This window comes from Sminthopsis crassicaudata, chromosome 4, assembly GCF_048593235.1.
Source record: "Sminthopsis crassicaudata isolate SCR6 chromosome 4, ASM4859323v1, whole genome shotgun sequence".
In the NCBI taxonomy this organism is placed as follows: domain Eukaryota; kingdom Metazoa; phylum Chordata; class Mammalia; order Dasyuromorphia; family Dasyuridae; genus Sminthopsis; species Sminthopsis crassicaudata.
In genome coordinates, this window is record NC_133620.1 from 53,906,492 (window position 1) to 53,929,690 (window position 23,199).

Genomic DNA, 23,199 nt, shown 5'->3' on the forward strand with positions numbered 1-23,199 from the left:
TTAGCACTACTATTATTAGTGGTATTACTATCCCTACTACCACTCCTACCACTATTGCCACTGTTATTGCTGTTGCTGCTACTATCTGCAACTACTGTTGCTACTGCTACTGTTGCTACTACTACTATTACAATTATATTACTAATTGCTACTGCTACTAGTGTTACTGCTACCATTACAACTATTACTGCTACTACTTCTAACATTACTACTACAACTACTATTGCTACTACTACTATAATTACTACTACCACTATTATTACTACTACAGATTGCTACTACTGATTCACCATTACAACTGCTTCTGATGCTACTGCTACTGTTACTACTTCTACAATTGCTATTGCCGCTACCACTGCTATTGCTGTTACTATTACTGTTGCCACTAGTACTACTACTACTGCTATTAACATTACTATTACTGTTACTACTAATAATAAAATCACCATAACAACTAAACAACAACTACTACTAATTGCTACTTATTACTACTACTACCACCACCATCACCACTACTACTACTGCTACTATTACTATTATTGACACTGTTATTGCTGCTACTGCAGCTACTATTACTACCTACTTAGCAGCTCTAACAAATAAGAAAATTATTGTTTTATTATAGAAAAGATGAAGAGATTTAGACCAGACCAGTGGTATTAAATTCAGCTGGAAACAGACCCATGACAGCTTCTTAGTGATTCATTAAACCACAAATTAATGTCATCTATGTTGTGTTGTATTTTATTTTGTTAAACATTTCCCAGTTACAATATAATCTGGTTCAGGTTTCAATCAGGAATTCTTCAGCCTTTTGCAGCCCTCGGAGCTGTGTTCAAGCTATGAACTAAATGATAAGAGTAGATGAATTCAGACTTAGTTGGAGTAGTACTAGACTCAAGATGTTTGTTTCTATATCAATGACACAGGAAGTCTTTAGTAGAACATTTTAGGATCTTGACTCTGTGTTAAATATTTTTGTCAATGACTTAAAGGCACCCACATAAAATTCCCAGATGAAACAAAACTAGGAAGCATAGCTAATGCAATGGGGAATAAAGTCAGGATCCCAAAAGATCTTGACAGTTTACAGCACTGAAACGAGACAAAGATACAATTCATTATGGGTAAATATGAAGTCATGCTTAGTTAGGAAAAAATCATCAGTATCACATGTACAATATGGGAAACCCTAGTTAGACAATAGTTATTTTGAAAAAGGTCTGGAAGATTTTATAGACCCAATATGAGTCAGCAGCACCAATGGGTGGCTAAGAGTGGTTAATGGGGTCTTGAGCTGCATTAAGAGGTACAACTTCCAGGAATAAGTAATTTAGAGTTCCACTATACTATGCTCTTGTAGACCTCATCTAGAGTACTATATTTAATTTTAGGTACTATATTTAATTTTAGGCACAATGACAAACTGGATAGTATTCAGAGTAGGAAATATAGGATGGTGAAAGGCCTTGAATCCATGTCATATAAAAATTGGGTTGAAAGAACTGAGGGTATTTAATTTGGAGAAAAGTGGTGGGAGCATGTTAGTTGCCCTTATGTGTTTGAAGAGCTATCATATAGCAAAGAGATCAAGTTCTAGCTGGTCCCAGAATGTACGATCAGTAGCATTTGGGAGAAATTACAAAGAGAGCAAGTTGGGGTAGATGTCAGTATCAAACTCACTGGAGCTATTCCAAAGTGGAACAGGTTATCCCAAGGGCTGATGAATCCCCCCTCCTTGGAGGAGACCCATTATAATTTCATAATTCTGTGATTCTGTGCTTTCAGTCATGTTCCTCTGTTCCTCTAGTTATTTTCTTGAATTTCTCTTGGAGTCCTTTAGTTAGGGTACCTCTGAGGCTGCCCATAGCAGCTGCTCTGAGAAGTGAGAAGGCTGCATTATTCATGTTTTACAGACATTTGTTTAGGAATACTTTTCTCAGGGGAAAAATGAATTCCCTTTAGAAGAGAAAGAAAAACCACAGTTCAGCACCACTTTTATAAACTTAAGTCTTTGCCTATAGCTTTATCCCAATTCACAGCCTTACCTTCCATTTCAAACTGGTTTTTAAAAAAATCTTTTATCCACTCCATCCCTTGCACTTGCACATGCCTCTTGTTCTTCAAACCGATAAGATCTTTTCATCCACTGAAGTAAACACAACCTCAGTGAGTCAGAAAGGGAGGAAGGCAATATCTGAAATACATTAAGTCATTTGCCCCTTTTAACCCTGTTTGTTATATATACAAAAGTATAGTAATTCTGGTATTAGGGACAAACACACAACTTATTTGGGGCCAGCAGTTGGAATGTATGTGTAGGGGTTGGGATTTGGAGTTGAAAAGGATGATGGATCATAAGGAAAGGTTTTGGACCTAAGGATACAGAATCTTGTGGGGGAGACACCGTAGCTCTTGGTGGGCAGAGTCCCCTGAGATTCTTTCTTAGGACAAGAGGTCAATCAATGAATCAACCATTTATTAAGCACCTACTGGGTAGCTAGGTGGTGCAGTAGCTAGAGATGTGAATTCAAATTTGGCCTCCATCTTGTGACTCTGAGCAAGTCACTTTACACCATTGGCCTTGGTTTCCTCAACTGTAAAATGAACTAGAAAAGAAAATGGTAAATTACCCTAAATTTTTTGCCAAGAAAAAGATACCCAAAAGAGGTCACAAAGAGATGAACTTGACTGAAATGATTATACTGTAACAACACAAAGGCAAAGACTATGTGCTGACATTAAGTGCTGAGAGGCTGCTGCTGGGGCTGGAGCTGAGCAGGGCCAAGTACAAATTCACCTGGGGTTCAGGAAATAATCTCAGAAAGTAGTTTTGTTTTGGTAAATTATTCTTGCTAACTAGGTGCTAAGCTCAATTGTCTCTAAATTCTGAAAAAGTGTCACCTCTGCCCTCTCCCCGCTTGGCCTGCCTTCCTCAGAAAGTAATGTACTATAGTGAGAAGAAAAGCTCTGGAGGAGAAAGCTCTAGATTCAAATCCCATTTTGAAATTTTCTAATAGTGTGACTTTGGGGGCCTCCCTGGGCCTCAGTTTCTCATCTGTACAAAAAAGAGATTTTTGAGCAGAGAGATTCTCAGGATCCTTAGAGCTCTACATTTATGGTCCAGTTAGAATTTGTATATCCCTCCACAAAAGGAGTTAACAAGCCCTGTCTTTCCTCATGGGGGCCAATGTAAGTGGAACACAGATGTTCAGAAGAGACACAAATCCTGGACATTTGGTGCCCTGAATGTACCTTTTCTTTCCCCCCATTTATTCTGCATCTAAGTATCACAGGCTCATATGCATACATGCACGCAATACTTTCTCCATTCATAATCCTTTGCTGTGCTCATCTAGGGATCCTGAGATGCAGACTAGTTACATTTCTATGTGCCCTGGTTAGCCCCTTTCAGCTTAATACTGTATCGCTTTCCCCCCCACCCCCCAAACACAGAAGTTCAGTTTGATGAATTATTCTGGGAGGTATGTTTTGCATGTTGTAAAAGCACATTCTTGATGACTTTAACTTATCTCCACTGTGACACACACAGCTATTTGGTAAACTAACTTTCCAGGCAGCCTGTCTAACTGCCTCCATGCTTGTGTTCTCACAAAATATCTCTCCCTTCCCTAATGAGCACCACATGTGTTAAATGTATAAATAGTCTTTGAATTGGTGTCTAAAGGAAAAAAAAAACATACTTACTCATCACAGAGACACAGCCATTTACCTCTGTAGAGTTATGCCTCATATTTTGGATTGTTGCAGAGATTTGTTGTTAGGTTTATCTCCCCAGGGAGGAAGGAGCATTATGCACACTCACAGTTCCTATCTCTTGAGTCATACTCACCCTCACTCGTTCACATATTGAACATCAGCTTGAGATTCTGTATGCACATATGTGTGTGCTTAGAACACTGTCCAGTGATGATTGCTTTATAGATTGATTGTTTCCTTATTTTATTAAAAAGGAACTAAGGGGAGGGTGTAAAAGTGCAAATTGTTCATTCACAGAAAGGGTGACATAAAGCAAGCAATCTGACAGAACAGATGCAATGATTCCTTTTTTCTAAAATATCTCTTGGAAGCTACTTTTTACAGAGTTTAACATGTGCTACTTGGCTGTCCATGGAAAGAGGCAGGAATCAAGAAAAACAGGGAAAAGGACGTCTGATTCCATCCCTACCCCACACCCTTATCCCCAAGGTGTTATGTGACTCTTAATAAGCCAAATTTAGGTTACAGATGTTTATTTTAATGTTTATTCGTTTAAGATTGGCAACCCACATTAGTTACAAGTTTCCCTTTCTCTTGCTTGTTCTTTCTTGATCTGGGGCTTATAGATGATTTTATTTTCAAACTTTGGCAACCCAAGAAAGGTAAGGTTGTTCACATGCCCAGAATTGTATCTGGTTCCTGATTCACTGATATGTCCTGCCTTTGGATGGGTGTTGGGGAGGAAAAAGCAGAGAAAAGGCATTGAGTTATGGTCTCTGAAGTAGGAAAGGACATAAACTTAGTTCTTCCCCATCCTCTATAACTTTTAGATATGAAGTACATCAGGACATCCTAGTGACTGGATCGGGTCTGATCAATTTAAAAAACATCTGGAATAATTGAAATGAGCAACTGGAAAAACTTGTCACTGCTTTTAGAAACTCAGGCTTACAAAGTCTCTCCTTACTTCCCCATTTTCCCCACTTTTTCTTTTTTGGTCAAGTAATGAATGGCAGATGCTGAGTATGTGTTCAGCTCCAAGACCACTTGGAACAATGGAATAATGAAGCAGAAAGGAGTATGCTTAGAAGGAAAGCTGTATGTGAAGAAAGGAGGGATGGAGATGAGTGGAGGTGGCAAGCAAAGCTTTATGGTTGTTACTACTGATTCCAGTGTCTTGGAAATCATCATGACTTACCAAAGTTCTCTTGTGACAAACTTATAACATGACATGACATAGGATGATATATAACGTGATAGGATAACAATATGGGTTCATAGGCTGAGTTTGAAAGGACCTTAGAGGTCATTTTGGTTCAATTCCCTGATTTCACAGATGAGAAAATTAAAGAATTCAAATGACTTGTCCAAGGTCACAAGGCAGTATTTGACTAAGCTATTATACCTACATTTTATGACCTCAAATTCAGAAATCTTTTCATTATAGCACACTGTTTTAGTATGATATGGTATTACATGTCACATACCATGCCATGCCATGCCAAACCATGGTGGGGCATGATGAGACATGATATATGATGGTAGAACTTAGAATCCTGAAGTCCCAGGACTGAGATAAAAGGCAGTAAGTTAGGGAGGGGATTCCTCTGTTTTTCATAGTTCCCTTTTTTATCATTAATGTCTCAAAATTTTCTTAATTTCTGTTGTTGGTACTCTTTTATTCTCCTGCTGTTATTCTCTCCTGGACCAGCTCTCATGGTGAGTGTTCATCATTGCTACAATAGCCATTGGTCTTGGTGTTATCCCTGAATTATTGCTCCCAGCATATTCCAGGGTTCTTTGGATTGGTTTTTCCCCAATAACCTTCTGTGAGTGCTTTGTAGAAAACGATGTACTGCAACTTTAAAAACCAAGTTGGAACAGAAGAAAAAACATACATTTTTGTTGGTTGAATACATACTGTATTTAACTTTTTTTTTTAATCCCAGAGAAGTGAAATGCAACATCTGTTTGAGTTTCTGTAACATCCAAAGACTGAAGAGTCAGAATTTCCTACTAATTAAAGTCATTTTTAAGGCACTCTGCAAAGCCAGCTTTCATCTTTTCCTTCATTGGGGTTTTCCTCCAAACCAAAGCAGAATACCTGATTTCTTTTCCTCCAAAGTCACACACACACACACACACACACACACACACACACACACACACACACGCTTGTGTCCTGAACCTCCTCTTCCATCCTTGGTAACATCAAACATACAACTCAAAAGGAAAACTGTAGGAGGAGAGATGTATAGAAGCAGAACAGGTGATTTCAGGGGGAGCAAAAGGCAGTAGTTAAAGTCAAGTGTTACCAGACAGTGAAACGGAAGCTGATACTTTAAATTTCTTAGGTTTCAGTTAATTTGGCTGGTTACTTTTTATATACATCAACAAAGAAATACCGAAAAGAGAATCTCAAGACAGTGAAAAGTACATGTATACTTCCTTGGGTGTGGATGGTATTAGTCCTATCCATAGTCTGGGTGGGGAGCCCACATCTTGGTATGATTTGAGAAACTCGTCTTTCTAAAAATATCTCCCATTAGTTCATCTGCCTAAATATATCCTCCCTATGGGCCTACTAAAGTGCCTGAAAAGTCTACCATTAGTCATATTTTGGGGTTAAGGCATGGCTTCTAGGAGGTCTGGGTTAAATGATGTATTTACTTAAGAGGCATAATAATTTAGCCTATTAGCACCCACTAAAACCTTATGGAAGAGCCGTTGATTAAGTTGGCACATAATGATAATCAAGTTTTGGAGGGAACAGGAGACCAAAGAGGTAAGTTTTGACCTTGGTAAGGATCTACAGCGTAGGAAGATATATAGGGAAAATATGCCCGGTTGAGATGGAATGGGGGATTAAAGAAGATAGTTTATACCTATGGATAGCTGAAGAACATTTTAAAAGCATAACTACTAGGGGAGGGTTAGGGGAAAATGAGAAATTATCAAGTATTAGTGATAACTTTGCCTATTTCATGATAAGCTATTGTATATATCACAATAGTCTGAGTATATACACATGTGGATCCTGGAGTTCATATATATTCATTATGACACAGTATGGTAAAAATTCAATGCATAAGAAATGCTGAAAATTGTGAATTGTTTCTATTTGGAATTCCATTTCAAATGAGCTTCTGTGTGCCTATAGACATGTTCAATATATCCCCTAATGTATACAAAAGGATACCCTCCGTAGCTATGAAGACCATAGTTTTACCATTTAGTCAACTAACAAATATAATATGTTTGATCTCTTGATGACTACTGGCTTTTTGGCAATATTATCTCTTTCCTCAAGTGTCATTTAGGATTTCACTTAGGAGACTCCTAAGGAAAGTCTCAGGCCCAGGACATGAGAAATAGGAAGACCTATTTTGTAGAGGGATAGTGGAACAATATTGAATTCCTCTCCAAAAAATTTTGGAGTCTGAAAATCTAGTCATGGTGACAAAGATAAAGAAGGAAGGAAGGTGGGGATCTTGAATGAGAATCTACTGGGATTGGTAGATTTCTGTTCTTAGAACTCCTGTAGAGTAGCTTGATGGTCCTTTTAGGGTATCCTAGAATTTCAGAGTTTAGAAGAACTATGGGAGACATCTAGGCCAACCTGTTTCTGACCAAGAATCCTTTCTACCACAACCGCAATTTATGATTATCCAGTCTTTGCTTGAAGATCTCTAGTGAGGGATATTTGTTTTTGAACAGCTCTAATTATAAGATGGTTTTCCTTTAAACTAAGCCTAAATCTGCCCTTCTGCAATTTTCATTCATTGTGCTTAGTCTTGCCTTTTAGTAAATCAAATATAATCCCTCTTCCATATGAAAACCCTTCAGATACAGACTGCTGTAAATATCTGAAGCAGCATGGCTGGTCCTGGTCTTCTTAATGTAAGAAAAAATAAATCCAGTACTCTGTACTCTCTGGTCCCTCTACTTTGAAATCTGCTGCAAGTTAGATATAAGGAATGGAGGAAGGTTCAATGAAGAGAATGGAGTAGGAGGAAGGGTAAAAATAATTCCTTTTTTTTTCCAATTGATTTATTCCACAGTCCTATTCTTAATATTTAAGGAAACACCAGATCTTGGATTTGAAGGACCTTTGGAGGATGACAAATAAATAACAAGGAACCTAGATCTTTAACTGGTGGGTTGGAACCTGACAGCAACCTCCTACCCCAACATTCCATAGGGTTAGAAGAAAAAATGGATAGGACAGTAAAGGATGGATGAGGTAATAGAGAGAGCACTGGACTGGCTCAGGAGACCTGAGTTCCAGTCTTGATTTTTGCCACTAACTGCTACCTTTGACAAACCACTTCCCCCCAACTTGGGCCTCAGTTTCTTCAATGATAAAAGGAGAGGTTCTGATAAGAGGGCATTTCATCCAAGTTTGTACTAGCTTGCTAATTTCCTTTTTAACTTCTAAAATAGTCTTAAGTATTTAACCATCTGCATGGTAGAGTCAGAACTAGGGTTCGAGTTGGGAATTAGCATTCCAAGGGAGGAGAGGAATTTTGGATGGAATGAATGTAAACCTTGGAAAGAATGTTTTTTGGAGCATTCAGTGTGCTGATTTTGGAATCAGAGAACCTAGGTTTGAACATCAGCTTTTCCCCTTTCTGACTGCACGATCTTGAGAAACTACCTTACTTCTCTGTGCCTCCTGTTCCTTGTTTATAAAATGCAGTGATTGGATATGATGGCCTCAAGGGTCTTTGGATCCCTGGTTTATTTAACTTTTCTCTATGGTTCCAAAGATTGTATTGCCCTATCCTGTGGCTAAAACCTAGACTAATTATTTCAAAAATAGAAGCCAGATTTTCAGTTCACAATAAGTACATACTTAAAAAAAATACATATGTAAATACCAAAGTCAAAAAATGAACAAATGAACGAATGAATAAATGGTGATTCCTTTGGGTAGTTCTCTCATTCCACTGCCAACATCAAGGAGACCCTGCTTGCTCATGCTTGGTTTTCTGTAACATCTGAAGCTTCTTCCATGGTCTTTGAATGTTACTTGGTCCTTGTGACAAAGCTTCCCAGAGGGAATTTACCTCTCCTTTCCTCTGGCCCTTCTTGTATGGAAATGTCTTTGGATGCTTTGAAAAAATACTTAATAGTAGCTGACCACATCCTGCCCTCTTGGTTGATACTCAGCAGGGATGGGGTTGGGGACAGAGAAAAGAGAAGGGAAGAAAGGAGAGAGGAAAGACACAAATGTTCCCCTTGCTTTTCACCCTAAGCTGATATAGGCAGAACAGCAGCCAATCAGAAAGGCAAGAGTCAGAGCCCTGGTGGCTAGTGCCACGAAGTCTGATTTGACCAAATCTTGGGCCCTGGAGTGGTTCACCACAGGGCACAGGGGAGATGGATTTTCTGTTTAGATTAAGTTAATCTCTCTATGCAAGACATAGACTCGGCAGGCACAGCTCCCAGCAGACCATTCCAAATGACACCCAGAAAGTCAATGGCAAAGTTCTCATGGCACCACAGGGTTAGGTTGGATGGGAAGCATCTGGTCCCAGAAATGGGAAGGCGGTGATGTGGGAGGCTGGATGGTACTATATTTTTTTAAGCAGGGAAGCATCTGTCCAGGGCTTCAGCTTCAAGAGCCACAGGCCATTTCTCATTTATATCCTGCTAGTTTCTGCCATGTGGTTCTGTTGGCTGGACTTGCCTTGTCCTACCAGGAGACCTGTATATGGACAAGGAAAAATGCAAATAAAATGGGTGTTAAGGAGTTGTTGACCAATGACCTTTCATTTCTAAAGGAAAATTCAGGATAAGAATGCGTGGCTGGGGTGGAGTGGAAGAAACATTTAGATTTCAGAGGAGCTGAGTTCTGGATCTGACTGTGCACAGATCTTTAACTGGTGGGTTGGAACCTGACAGCAACCTTCTACCCCAACATTCCATAGGAGTAGACCTAACTTTTCTAGGCCTTAGTTTTTTGGGAGTTGGATTAGGTGACCCTCTAAGGACCATCACAACTCTATGATTCGCTGCTGTGATCTCTTAACCAGGACAAAAATTATGGGAAACAAATGGTAGTACCAGACGGTTCTGGCTTGTTCTTGCAAGTCTCTGAGGCAGAAAGAGATCTGGAAAGGCCATTGACTTAGCAGGTGCTCTTGCATAATTGATCCAATTAAGCCTTGATGAAGCTCAACTGTTTAAAAAGTCAACTAAGACTCCCCTGTGTGTCAAGACAACGGGCATGAACCGGGACTCCCTGACACCTGAAATGGCACAATGGATGTCCTGCTATATGCTCCTAATTAATAGCAGCAACTTCCCAGGGGTCGGTCAGAAGGGGTGGAATGGCTGGGCCTCTGCCATAGTTGATGCTGTGGGACTGATCAGATCTGTGGCACTCTTTGAGTTGGAATCAGGGTCAGCTCAGTGAATAGGGTCACAGAGCCCATATATAATCTATTCTCTGTCCTGTTCCTTTTTAAACCAGAGGTGTTAAACATTCTGCTAGCAGATTCAAACTCAATTAAAATAAAATACAATAAAACCTAAATAATGTTTTTTCTCCAATATATGACCTAGAGAATATTTCCATGCAGTTTAGTAGTCTTATTTCTATTTGAGTTAGATACCATTGTCTTAGTTGAAATTGAGAAGCTGTTTTTCATTCTGCATCTCTCTCATGAATTTAGTCAATATTCCTGAGTGTTTTTAGCTTATATTAGTATATCAGCTTTGTGTCCTTCTTGACAGTAAGGAAAGGGATTACAAATTTATATAGCACCTACTATGTGCCAGGTACTATGCTAAGTACTTTACAATTATTATCTCACCCTGCTTTATAATTATTATCTACAGAAAAGGAAACTGAGGTAAGCAAGATTTGCCTAGAGTGATACAGCTACTAAATGTCTGGGGCCAGATTTGAATACATCTTCCTGGTTCCATGCCCAGTCGCTATCTATTGTCCCATCTCACTGCCTCCATAGCTCGGGGAGCTTTTCTCAGACTTTGATTCTGCTCTCGACACATAGGTATCAGTGCCCACTTCTTGTTTCCTTTGGACAATTTATTTAATTTATGCACCTTAGTTTTCTCATCTATAAAATGAGAGATTTAGACCAAAATACTAAGGTCCTTTCCAACTATAATTCTGGAAATGAATAAGAGTTCATCAAAGGAATGGTCATAAAAAATCCTATGATGTAGTGAAAGATGGTGGTATCTGTTGGTAATTTTCTGGAGTCATTCTAGGAAATAGATATTTTCTTATTGTATTTGTACAGTTCGGGTTTTCATAGTTGTATGAATGGAGGTGGGGCAAGAGAAGAACCAAGTTACAGAGAACAGAACCTTTATGTTTGTGTGCAACAGTGCGCCCACCAATATGTGTCTGTGTAGAGATGGAACGGTATTCACAGTAGCCATTCATCTGATATGCTGATGCAGAATCCTTCTTTTCTTTACTAATTAATTAAAAGTAATAGCTTTCCACAGTTTCTGGTACGTGAGTGAGTGAAGTGGGAAATAATTTAATTGGCTGTCTTGATTTCAAAATCCAATTTAATGAAATGGTTCTCAGCCTGAAGTGTATGCATTATCTTTCCTGTTATTTTTCCAATTAACATTTCATTGGATCGAGTCTGCGTGGTGGAATATCCTAATTGGTTTGAAAGGTGGCGATAGGGACAAAAACAGATGGAAGAAATAGCTGGGTTGTTTCTCTCAAAGATTTGTTGAAAATACTACCAAAGGGCTGGCTATGAAATTTTCTTCACACTACCCTGCCTCAGAAGATCCCTTCACAGGGATTGTGGCCATAACATTGACCTTCATGAGGCCCCTCAGGAAGGAATAGTGAGCTTTTCTACCCCAAAGATAGAGCAGCCAATTTTGTAAAAGAGTGAAAAGGCTATGCTAACATTATCTAAGTTCCAGGGTTCAGACAGAGTAGAATACAAGAGAGAGTACCAGATCAGAACCCCTTCACCAAATGGAGGTTCCAGGAGGCAGTCACCAGTGGGAGAAGGGGACTGAGCCTTGCAGAACAAGAATATTCTGGGATAAGAAATCGGCAGGATGTACCAGGATGGGGAAACCCCGGATAGTTCTAGGATTAGATAGTCCAGAATGGTTCTAGGATTAGAAAACAGAAGAGGCATGATTTTGAAGTCAAAAGAAAGTTAGGAATCAGAACCAGGAGGAGAATGAAGGAATGATGATTTAAAAAAATCAGTTGTTACCATGTCTTAACTATCTCACTTTCATACCCATTACTTGGGTAAGAAACTTAAATATCTCACTTAAATACCCATTTTCTTCATTGGTAAAATGTGATAGAATGACCTCTAAGGATTCTTAGCAATTCTAAAATCTCTGACCTCTAAAACCTATGTGATGTGGTTCCTTGGCCCATTTTAAACAGGCTAAGTCAGTAACTATATCTGACCTCTTCCCATTCAGAGGAACTTCCTTTTCTCTTTGTTATCATGTCTTCTAGCTGGACCAGACAGACTGTAGAGAATGAACATTAATTTTTTTTAACAGGTCTTTATTAAGCATCTCTTAGGTGCCATGCAGTGTGAAGGGAATGAAACATTTTGAGTCACTCTCTTGACTGTCTTTTTCTGAACTCTATCCCCAAATGTCTCATTAATCCTGTTTGATCGGTGATAAAGCTGAGTGGATTCTGGATTATATATCTTCTAGACCTCATTTCCTCCATACTCATAGTAAGCTTTTTCTCTCTATTTCTCATTATCCAGCATTGTCTCCTTTAGATACTGACCTACATTTCTCTGGTTGGCCAAGACTGGATCTGGACCTGAGCATGAAGGATAGGTATTTCTGCCATTCCTGTTTCAACTTCGAATATATAAAGTAGGAATTAAGGTTTCTATAATGGACTACCTTCCTGGGAAATAATGCTTTCTATAGCTAGCTTCTCCCCCCACTCCATTAGAATTTGTATTTTTCATTTATTCCCTTGGGTCAAGAGAGTAAGGGGAAGTTAGGTGGATAGAGACTGGAGTCAGGAAGACTTATCTTCCCAAGTCAAATCCAACATCAGATATTTACTAGCTATGTGATCCTGTAATTTACTTAACCCCGATTGCCTCAGTTTCCTCAGCTGTAAAGTAAGCTGGAGAAAGAAATGACAAACCACTTCAGTATTTTTGCCAGGAAAACCCCAAAACTGAACACAATTGAAAATGACTAAGCAACAACTAGAGAGTAAAACTATAGGTCCCTTATTGACTCTGGTTTAAATTAGGTGATCCTGCAGTTATTTCAACTCTGCCACAAATCTAGAGTTCAGGACTCCTCTCTCTTCTAAGATATCTCTGGGAAGTTCTTAACAGTGTCCATTGCCATGTCATACAAGATTTTCTATATCTGCTTTTTTTGTCTTTGTAAGTCATAACAAATAGATGGGATTTCTCCTTTCTCTACTCCTTATTCCTTTTGCTTAGAACAGTTAGTTATTCACTCAAGGATATCAAAAATTGGCTTGAGAATTTCTTAGTGTTACAGAATCACAATCTTAGAGCTAAAAAGGATTTTAGGGGTTCCCAAAGCCCCCAAATCATCATTTTACTGATGAAGAAATCAGAACGAGAAAGTGACTGGCCCAATCCCATCACAGCCAGACTGGGAGTTGAACCCAGGTCCTCTTAACTCCAGATCTGGTGTTCTTTCTACTACACTATCCTGCCTCTCCCACCCTTAATCTAATGACTCTCTATTCTTGGGTATGAAGAAAGGTTTTTTTTTTAAACTTTAAGATAAACTAACACAAAACTTCTATAGACTTTTAAAAGAATGTAACATATGCCTATAGATCTACCCCAAAGTTGGTAATACAAGGTGTTCCAGAAAAAGTCTTAGTGCAGTTTTAAATTGTTAAAGCTAAAAAATATGGAATATTTTAAAGTTAGCTTTCTTTTTCTATTAGGAAGTAAGTCTTTCCCCCTTCTTAGAATCCTGATTCATTACCTTCCAGAAAGTCAATTATATCCACGGAAGGATTATACCTCTATTGATAATCTGACTTGAATGTATTTAAAGATCACAGACTTTTTAAAGAATTAAAAGCTTAATAGTACACTAAAACTTTTGGGGCCCCCTCTACAATAGTAACATCATAACAAGAACACTAAAGATATTATTGGCTGAGTACTTTTAACTTTGGAGTACCTTCTTGTACACATTTCATTTCATTCTCACAACTGTACAGTGAAGTAGACAGGGAAAGTATTATGGTCTTCTTCATTTAGCAAATGGGGAAACTGAGGCACTGAAAAGTGAAATCCTTTGCTTAAGGTCTCAGACCTTAGCAAAAGAGATGGGCCTGGAAGATCTAGCACAAGATTCCTCTATTTTAAAAAATTCTTCTTGGAATAGCCTGATAGCACTGTTCCCTATAATGCTAGGCAGAGAATTTCAAATGTACGAAGGAGTCCCTGAGTATAGCCTTCTTGTCATATTCTCATAGGGACTTGAATGCGGTTGAGTAGAGTAGTGAAGTGATGATGGAGGTTGAGCTACTCATGAAAGCATATCAAACTGACTTCTTAAGAGGAAGCATGTGTCTAAAACAAGGGACAATGGCCTGTGGACATAGCAAAAAAGATGGGTCAGCTGTGGAACCAGCTTTTCCAGGGAAGGTAAGATCTTCATGAAGGGCAAGGTATGTCTTGGTGTTTCTTACCCATATGGCAATGCTCTGGTCATTCCCAGGGAGTCATCTGCAGACATGAGTGCCCAGTCATTTATGGAGAACTTATTCCACTAGGTTAAAGTGATCTCTAGAAACAGTTAAGGTCACTAGGCATGTAATCTCCATGAGCAATGGAACTGAGCAGGCAGAGAACACAATCTTAATTGTGTTTATTATCTATGTGTCTGCTTCTCAAGTGAATCGTGAGCTGGCAAGAAACTTTCTAGGGACACAGGATAAAGGTTTTATTTACCCAGCACAAGTTCATTTCTGTTATAATATTGTTCTCACAGCAACTAGTCACAGAGAAAGCAACTCCCAATGTAATAGGAAGAAATGCATACATTTTTTCACTATGGAAGATAGGTGAGATTGATTTGATTCTCAGCATAAGTGAGTTCATGCTGTAGGGAACTGTTTTATAATAAAGATTTACTGTAGCTACAAGTTGACCCACAATCCTTCAGTGTCTTTCCAATGAAAACAGCATAGCTCTTCTTTTTACCCTGGGAGGAGGCATGATGTAATGGAAAGAACACTGAATTTGGAGTCTTAGAAAATCTGGGTCCCAATCCTGTCTCCAGCTTTGAGAACTGGGCAAGCTATCAAGGACTTGCCTTTGGGCAAATTACTTAACTGAGTCAATTTTTAGTTTTCTCATCAGTAAAATGGGGACAATAACATAATCCAGACTTTCCAGGGGGTTGGGGGGATTGAATGAGATAATCACAATGCTATTTATTCTACATGAAAGTGAGCTGTTGTTAACTGGCTATTTTCAGGCAGAGATGCTTCCAACAGACTTCAGGGAATGGACAAATGCTTTGGACTTGGCCCTTACCTATGATCTCAGTAATATAGAATCACAGAATTTGAAATTTGCAACCACAGTCTATTCTATCCCATATCTGAGAAAGAATTCCTACCACAATATACTGGATAAGTGGTCAGGAAGAGCCCTCTTGAGCCAGCTCATTCCATGGCCAAATATGCCGCTCAGACCCTCAAGACTCACTGAAGATCCCTGAAGGGTAGGTGTTCTTCTACCAAGGAGACTGGAACCAGATGTGCTCAAGGACTCAAAAGGCATTAACGGCAATGAGGCCTTGGAGTAAAAATAACTGCCTTGCACCAAGCTTGCTCACTCAGCTCCTTTTCTATGTGAGGATCGTTTGGGCTTAATTATAGAGTTCAGCCGTTCATCAGGTTTTGATTAATTTTCTTTTCAGCTTGAAGGGTGAATGTGTGCATATGTTTACATCTTTGTTTGTATCCCAGTTGGGAGTCCTCTTGTTTGATATGTAATTGTCCCCTCAGCTCTCAAAGGGATGCTCTATATGCCAAGTGAACCTAAGAAAGGCATTATTTCTCTCCCCTGTCTCCCTCCCTGGCTGACTCGGCCTGCTCTCAACTGTATAGGGAGCTCCTTGGCAGCAAGGCTTTTGCTCAGCGATGGGGAATTTTTACTTTAGGAGCAATATTTCTTGTTCCCTTCCTCCTTCCTTTTTGGGAGGTATGTGGTGTTTGATGACTAGGCCACCAGATCCCCCATTTATTAGATTGTGACTCCACCTAAAGACTCCTAGAGCATTAGCCAATTCAGCTACCTCATTTTTTAGAGTCCAAGAATATTAGAACTGGAAGGAATGTCAGAAGCCATATAGCCCTCCATTTTATAATTGAGGAAAATGAATCTGAAAGAAGGGAAATATGTACAGGTTTCACTACCCATGTTTGCTACATGAGTAGTAAAAGGAAGCTTTAGGATGTTGCCTTGTTTTACCCACATTTTTGGGGGGATGGCAAAGACATTATATATGAAAGCATTATCACTTCCTACTCTTTTTATTTTCATATGTTCATTAAAACCATTGAAAAATTGAGTGAGCCACAATGATAGAGGCAGGATTTTAGGATTTAAAGGGATGTTAGAGGTCATATGATCGAATCTATTTTACAAATGAAGAAACTGAGTTTTAGAAAAAGAGAAAGAATATGGCAAAAGTTCCTGCTAGTAAGAAGCAAAGATGGGGATTGAACATAAGTCCTCTGACTTCAAATTCATGCACTTTTACTGATATCAGGATACCTTCTGTTATCTCCTCATTCTCACTTCCTTCTTTTTCTCCAATTTCTTCACATTCTTTAATCATAATCAAATATGAAAGAGAAACTTGATATTTTAAAAGGCTGATTCTTTGCCCACAGTCATTTATTATTTAGATCACAGTGCTGGTCCATGAGAGGTCACCTCCAGGGCTGGCTTGGCATTTGGCATAGTAGGAAGTGCTTTTAAAAATGACTTTTGAAAGGATTGGGGAAAAATATTATCCATGGATAAATAATCACAATTCCTATCTTGAGAGCCCCCTAAAGTTTGCTAAATTCTCTTATAACAACCCTGTGAGAATGTTGGTGCAAATGTTTTCACCTTCCTTTTATCAATGAAGCAAATAAAGTTCAAAAAAGCTAAATGGTTTAAATGTATAAATGACAAAGCCAGGAATTGATTTGAGGCCTTCTGATGCCAAGACCATTGTTATTTCCCCTACTCCATAGCTAATCGGCCTACAATGATCCAAAAATTACAAAATAATGGAGTACTAAAATAAGAGGTCACCTTAATCTATCTAGCTTGAACCCATTATGAGAAAAATATGACACAAGAAACCAAATCCATGCGGCAAAAAGATTAAGTAAAGAGCATCTCCTCAAAAGATCTCAAACCAGAAGATGGAGGACTAAACAGCAATATTTCTTTTCTTTTTCTTTTTTTTCTTTTTTCTTTTTTGTAAAAAGAATGAATCAGTTTGTCTACAGATTTGATACTAATCAATTTGCAGTTGAAGGTTTGAGGACTGAAATTTTAAAGCAGGTTTGTCCCAGATAGGGAATGTGGATAAGGTAGAAAAGTTCAATTAATATCTCTCTATAGACATAGGGCTCTCTCGAGATATACCAGAATCTCTAGAGTAATAGCAGAAAAATATCCCAGTGATGCTACTAATTAGCTGTGATCACAGGCACTTACAGTCTTGATATTCCTCAGTTTTCTTGTCTGGCAAATAGGAAAGAGGAGAGGGCTAAGGTCCCTCAAGCTCTATGATTCTATGCAATAGGGCAATAAACTTCTCTGACATGATCTGACTGATAATTTAGATAGAAACATAAGGCAAAAGAATCTTATGCTCAATTTACTTGGAAAATGAATGCTACCATGGTGCCAAGACTTTCCCATTGCCACTCACCATGGCTCTGAATCTGTAACTCCAAAGTGACAGTGCCTGGGTTGGGGCTCAGCCATACTCATGGGGAAGAAAGCCTGAATGGAATCCAAATTTGAGATGGATTTAGGAGAGTTGGGTTTGAATCTTGAATCCCAGAATATGGAATTTTTCTAGCTGTGGGATTATGTGAAAATATCTTAATCTTTCTGAGTTTTAATTTCTTTGTATGTAAGGTGAAGATGAGAGTACTGGCACTATCTTTATTACAGGGGTATCAAAAAAAATGCTTTATAAAACCCAGAGTGCTTTGAGGCAATTAGATGGTTTAATTGATTAAAATACCAGATTGGAGTCAGAAAGACTAAGTTTAGATCTGGACTCAGCACTAGCTTTATGACCTTGGACATAATCTCTGTCTACCACAGTTTCCTTATCTGTAAAATTAGAATAAAGATAGCACCTATTCTCAGGGCTGTTGTATGGATCAAATAATATATTTGTAAAGTATTTTTTAAGCCTTGCAACTCTATGTAAATTCTAGCTATTATTACTTTGAGGTAGTTGTTTCTTTCATTAAATTACCCTTTCATGGATGTAATCTTGACTTGCTGGGAATTAATGAGCCAGGATACCCAGAAGAGGAGAGAATTACTTCCTAATAGAAAATTGCTAACTTTCAAATAATCTATAGACCTATTATTTATCTGACTTTGATATTTTTAGAGATCATGAATTTAGAGCTGAAGGTCATCTGGTCCAACAATTTCATTTTACAGATGAGGAAACTGAGGTTCAGAGAGGCTTGTCTCTGACTCGTCCAGAGTCACAAAACTATTAAGTATTAGAGGTAGTCTTTCTAAAGTCTTTTTGACTTTACATCTAGCCCATGATGGTGATCATAACAAACATCTTACTGCTCAACTTGTCTAAGCTCATTTATCTTCATTTCATTATCACCCTATCTCCCAGAATCTATCAGACTTGTTATGAGGGACAGTGTAAGATAGTGGAAATAGGATTGTGGTGATAGAAAGAACTGATTTCTCTTCCTGAATTTGCCACTAACTGGTTAGTGACATGATGTTTGAAAAAGGTGCTTAATCTCCCTGGGATTTAGTTTCTTCACCTAAAAACGAGGGCATAAATTAGATGATCTCCAAGTGCTCTCTCAATTCTAAAAGTTCGATGAAGTCAGGCTAACATTCTTTTACTTCAGAAAACTTGTTTCAGAACTTAGGAAATCGTGAGGTTAAGAAAAACAGTCAAGTTCACAATGTATTCTGCCTTGTTTTACAAATAATAGATGAATTCCTGAAAAAAGGATAAAGATAATTTGCATAAATTAAATTCAATTTTAAATATAGAAGGGAACTTGTAGAAATAAAACTGTGCTGAATCTTTCAATAAATTCAATAAAGCAAAAAATACTTTTGTAATGCAAATTATTCACATTCATCTCTTTTCCAAAATTCATGTTATCATTAACCTGATTTCCTTAAAGTATTCCTTATAGAATAGACTCTCCTCATTGGTTCTTTGGCACCCAGAACATTCAGTATGAAAAAAAAATCTTTGGTATGTTGGTCTCCCTTTAGGATTGACATCAGAACCCCTGTGATGGTGATATTTGAGAGAATCATAGGATCATATCTTTAGAGCTAGAAGAGACCTTGGGGAATCATCTAGTTGATTCCTCTAGTTTTTCAAATGAAGAAACTGAGGCTTAAGGAAGTTCATTGACTTGCCCAAAGTTATATAACTGGTGATTAGCACAATCAAGATTCTAACTCAGGTTTGTTTGTTTTTTAAATTCTAAATCCAGTTTTTTTTTTTTCCCTACTGCATCAAACTAGGAATTGGGGAATGCTAGAATTGGAAAGATTATAGTTTTATCTTATTAATTCAATCTCCCCATTTAATAGGTGAGGAATCTGAAAAACAAGACAAAGTGATTGCCACCTAGCAAGTCAATGGCAGAACTGGGACTAGAATCTCAGTGTTTTTATTCCACCCAGTGCTCTCTCCATTATACCTCACTGCCTTTACTCAGTTAGTGTTGCTTCAGGCTGGTGATTTTGTTATTAGTGAGAACTGAATAAATCCATTCTCCAACCTTGAAGATTCCCTTCTTTAGGCAAACTTTCCACAGCAAACAAGGGAGAAAAGGAAAGGAAAGAGGGAGAAAAAAAATGCAGCAACTAAATTATTTCTAAGAGGAGTATTTCCAGGTCTTCTGTGACTTACTGGTGGGTCATTACTATGTTAGTTATAAATAGATCTGCTTACTGTCCATAGTTAATCTATTAAATTGTACCTGGTGGTTAGAGTAGAAGGGTAAAAAAACAGGAATTTCAGGAGTAAGAAATTGCCTCACTTATTTGAGGCAAATTACTTAACCCTTTCATGACAGTAATAATTATTCTACAGGGGGGAAAAACATGGATCGTTTTTTAACACAAGTAGAAAATTTGTTTGTTTCTCCACAAATATTTATAATTTACTCTTTCAGAGTAAAAAAAACTAAGTTCTGGCAGATCTTTCAATATGACAATAGTGGCTACCATCAATGAACTGATCATTGGAGTCTTATCTATCTGCAAGTTTGTTAGAACCTCTCTGTATTCTATCTTCTTCATTCCAGAATATGGAGCTCACAAGAGCTGTGGACAGGGCATTGTGAAGATTTTAAGCTGAAAATTTATTAAGTATTTTGAATGAGGACTCCACTAGCCATCATTAATATCATGATTTTACTCCTTTATAGCTAAATTTCTAGTTTGCCTGAAGTAAAATAAATTAGGAAGCCTTGACATCTACAAAATTTTCTGACAGTGGAGGATGGAATCACTTTGGACAATAGCATGTTTCATATTGATGTAATTTAAGAGTGAATGGCCTACCATTTTAAATTATCTGATTCTTGGAATACAAGATTTCAAAACTAAGAGCCCAAGTAATCTCTGAAAAGTTTCTTCCAGTTATAAAATGCTGATTGTTTTCTGATGAATGGTTGCAGACAATTGGTTTGTTTTTTTTTAAATAAAGCTTTGAAGGTGACCTGTGATAAGCCTTTTTTTTTTAAACCAACACCCATTAATTTGAAAAGTTATCTGAAGCTATTATAAAATGGAGCATACATATATACACATATATGAATATATAGTATGTGTACCACATATGCGCATATAGTACATTTGTATTTGCAGAATTTGTGTGTAGTTTTATTTCATTCCGATATATGCATCCCATAGGATCTGTCATCCATTCAGATGCTAAACAAATGGAAAGGAAATACTAGTCAAGTTTGTTGAAATGCTCTTGAATCCTTAAGTGGATTTGTGACTCCACCATTCACTTAAAATTATTTTCTTTTTGCAGAGTTAGGCTGGTAGTGTGGAAGGAATGGATCGGTTGTAAAGGAGATGGATTTGGATTTCACTGACAATATGGGGAAAGCTCCAAATATCATAGCTACTGTAGAATACAGGAACTATGCATGCAAAATATTAGACTTAAAATTATTCTAAATAAATAATTATTGGAAGGAGGAAGATAGATGAAACCATTGGCAGTTCACATTGTACTTTGCTTCAGCACCTAGGACAGTCCTATGCAGACTGGGCTCCATCACTATTTAGAACACATTCCCACAACATTCCCACTTGCCCTCTTTTGTAAAAATTCCTTTCATTCCAATGAACATGATGACCTTTTGATTATCAATTAAAATGCATAGGTATAAATACTGTAACAACTCCTCCAACTTTTTTGTTAAGTTTTTTCCCCCACCCCACTACCACCCAACTTTCAAACCCCATTTCACAACACCCTCTGATCAGTCATCAGGACTGTTATGTCTTACAAACACCTGGTATGGATGTTTTCCATTTCCACTTCTAATGGTTGGGAAGCAGCATTTGCCACAGGCACTGATTAATTGTGTTTTCATTCCTTGTGTCTCACTGCAAAGGATTCAGTTCAGTTGTTCAGGTAAAGGAAGCCTCCTTAATCAGCCCTGAAGTATGGCTACCCACAGGATACATCACAGAAAGTCCATAAGATCAGTGATTTACTTTCCTTAATAAGGAGGGACCTTCCCAGGGAATATGATTCCTCTGCCTGAAGAGCAACCCCATTTTTTCCTAGTGGCTGCAAAGGCAGGCAAACCCGAGAGGTCTGCTTTGGCTCAGAATATCAGTTTTTGTTCACACTATGCCCTGACAGCATCATTCCACTCCTTGGCTGTGTGTACCAGACACACAATAATATCCTATTTAGGAGGTATCACAACCAGAGGCTGTCCTCGCTTGGGTCTCCACATGAGGACTTGGGCATCATTGGCATTGGGCTTCACTAGTGCATTAGGGGGAATGGGTTCCATTCGATTCAGGATCTTAGGCTGTTCCTGCTGAGTCCTGCCCACTAAGCGGGCTCGGTGCCCCAGAAGCTGCAGAGGATCCACCTCAATGTCCACTCTCATTCTCCATTTGATGGTCTGTAAGATAATCTTCTCTTTTGTAGTTGTGTTCATGGCCACTAGCCAGGTGGTAAAACTTTGATCCCTCTTGATCCTCGTCAGCAGTGGAACATTACTGTCACTCACAGGGACAGCCCATGTCACACTGGGGTAAAAATTGTCATTCATACTGACTGAGAACCTGGAAATCTTGTTGGTGGGTCCAACCAGAGTCACAGTTTCGGTAGTATTTCCATACCAAGGATAGCTCACCCCATCTGAGTCACTGATGGCTTTTACTCTCCCTTCCCTCAAATCCGGCAGTTCCCAGCTTGACCTAGGAAAGCAGAAGAGATGTACAAGAAAAGAAGAGGCTGGGTTAATTCTACAAAGGGTACTGAGATGCCCCTGTCTTATTAACATCAGCATAGGAGATCTGGCAGAAGAAAGAATTGCTTAAAATTATATTGTCCTATTGTAGAATCAAATTAAATTCCCCCCATACATTCAATAATGGCATTCCCAATTGGGAAACGTTGGTCCAAAGAGGTGGGCATCATTAACTTGTAGTTGTGAAGCCTTCAAACATACCAATCAATAGCAACAGTGAAATTCTACTCAATGATCTGAAATCATCTCCCTGTTGTAGATGAAAGGAACCATCAAGTCAAAAAGAAGAGGAAGATGAATTACCCTCTCTGGAGCTTATAGATCAAGACTGTAAGGATGAAGAAATATTAGGGAGCATGGTAATCTATTAGGGTTACAGTGGAATAACTGTCCAAGCAAGAGAATTGTTCAAGATGCATAAGTTATATCTAGTTACCAATTTAGCCAAGGCAAAATTAAGGAACAGCTAGAATGAGGGGGCAACTCTCACCTTTCAGCAACTATATTGATTTTTAGATGGACAATACTGCAAATGGATACCTCCTAACATACTGTACCCTCAGTTCCAGTTGTTTTTAGTCATGTCCAACTCTTTGTGACCCCATTTGGGATTTTTTTGGGGGAAAGATACTGCAATGGCTTGCCATTTCTTTCTCCAGCTCATTTTACAGATGAGGAAACTGAGGCAGACTGATTTA

General features: G+C 38.4%; 1 protein-coding gene across 2 annotated transcripts in view; it reads right to left on the bottom strand.

Moving 5' to 3' along the window:
• Positions 1-687: 687 nt before the first annotated feature.
• Positions 688-23,199, bottom strand: part of FAM78B (family with sequence similarity 78 member B) — a 132,489-nt gene continuing 109,977 nt past the window's right edge. Inside the window, exons 2-3 of one of the 2 annotated variants that reach the window (XR_012481935.1) lie at positions 21,524-22,448; positions 688-9,430 (exon numbers count right to left, since the gene is read on the bottom strand). Coding sequence is in view for 1 of the 2 variants with exons in the window: in XM_074266487.1 (XP_074122588.1) it covers positions 21,926-22,448 (523 nt within the window). In the remaining variant the exon portion in view is untranslated. Of the gene's footprint in view, positions 22,449-23,199 lie in introns of both variants that reach the window. The other variant, XM_074266487.1, reaches the window with a different exon arrangement.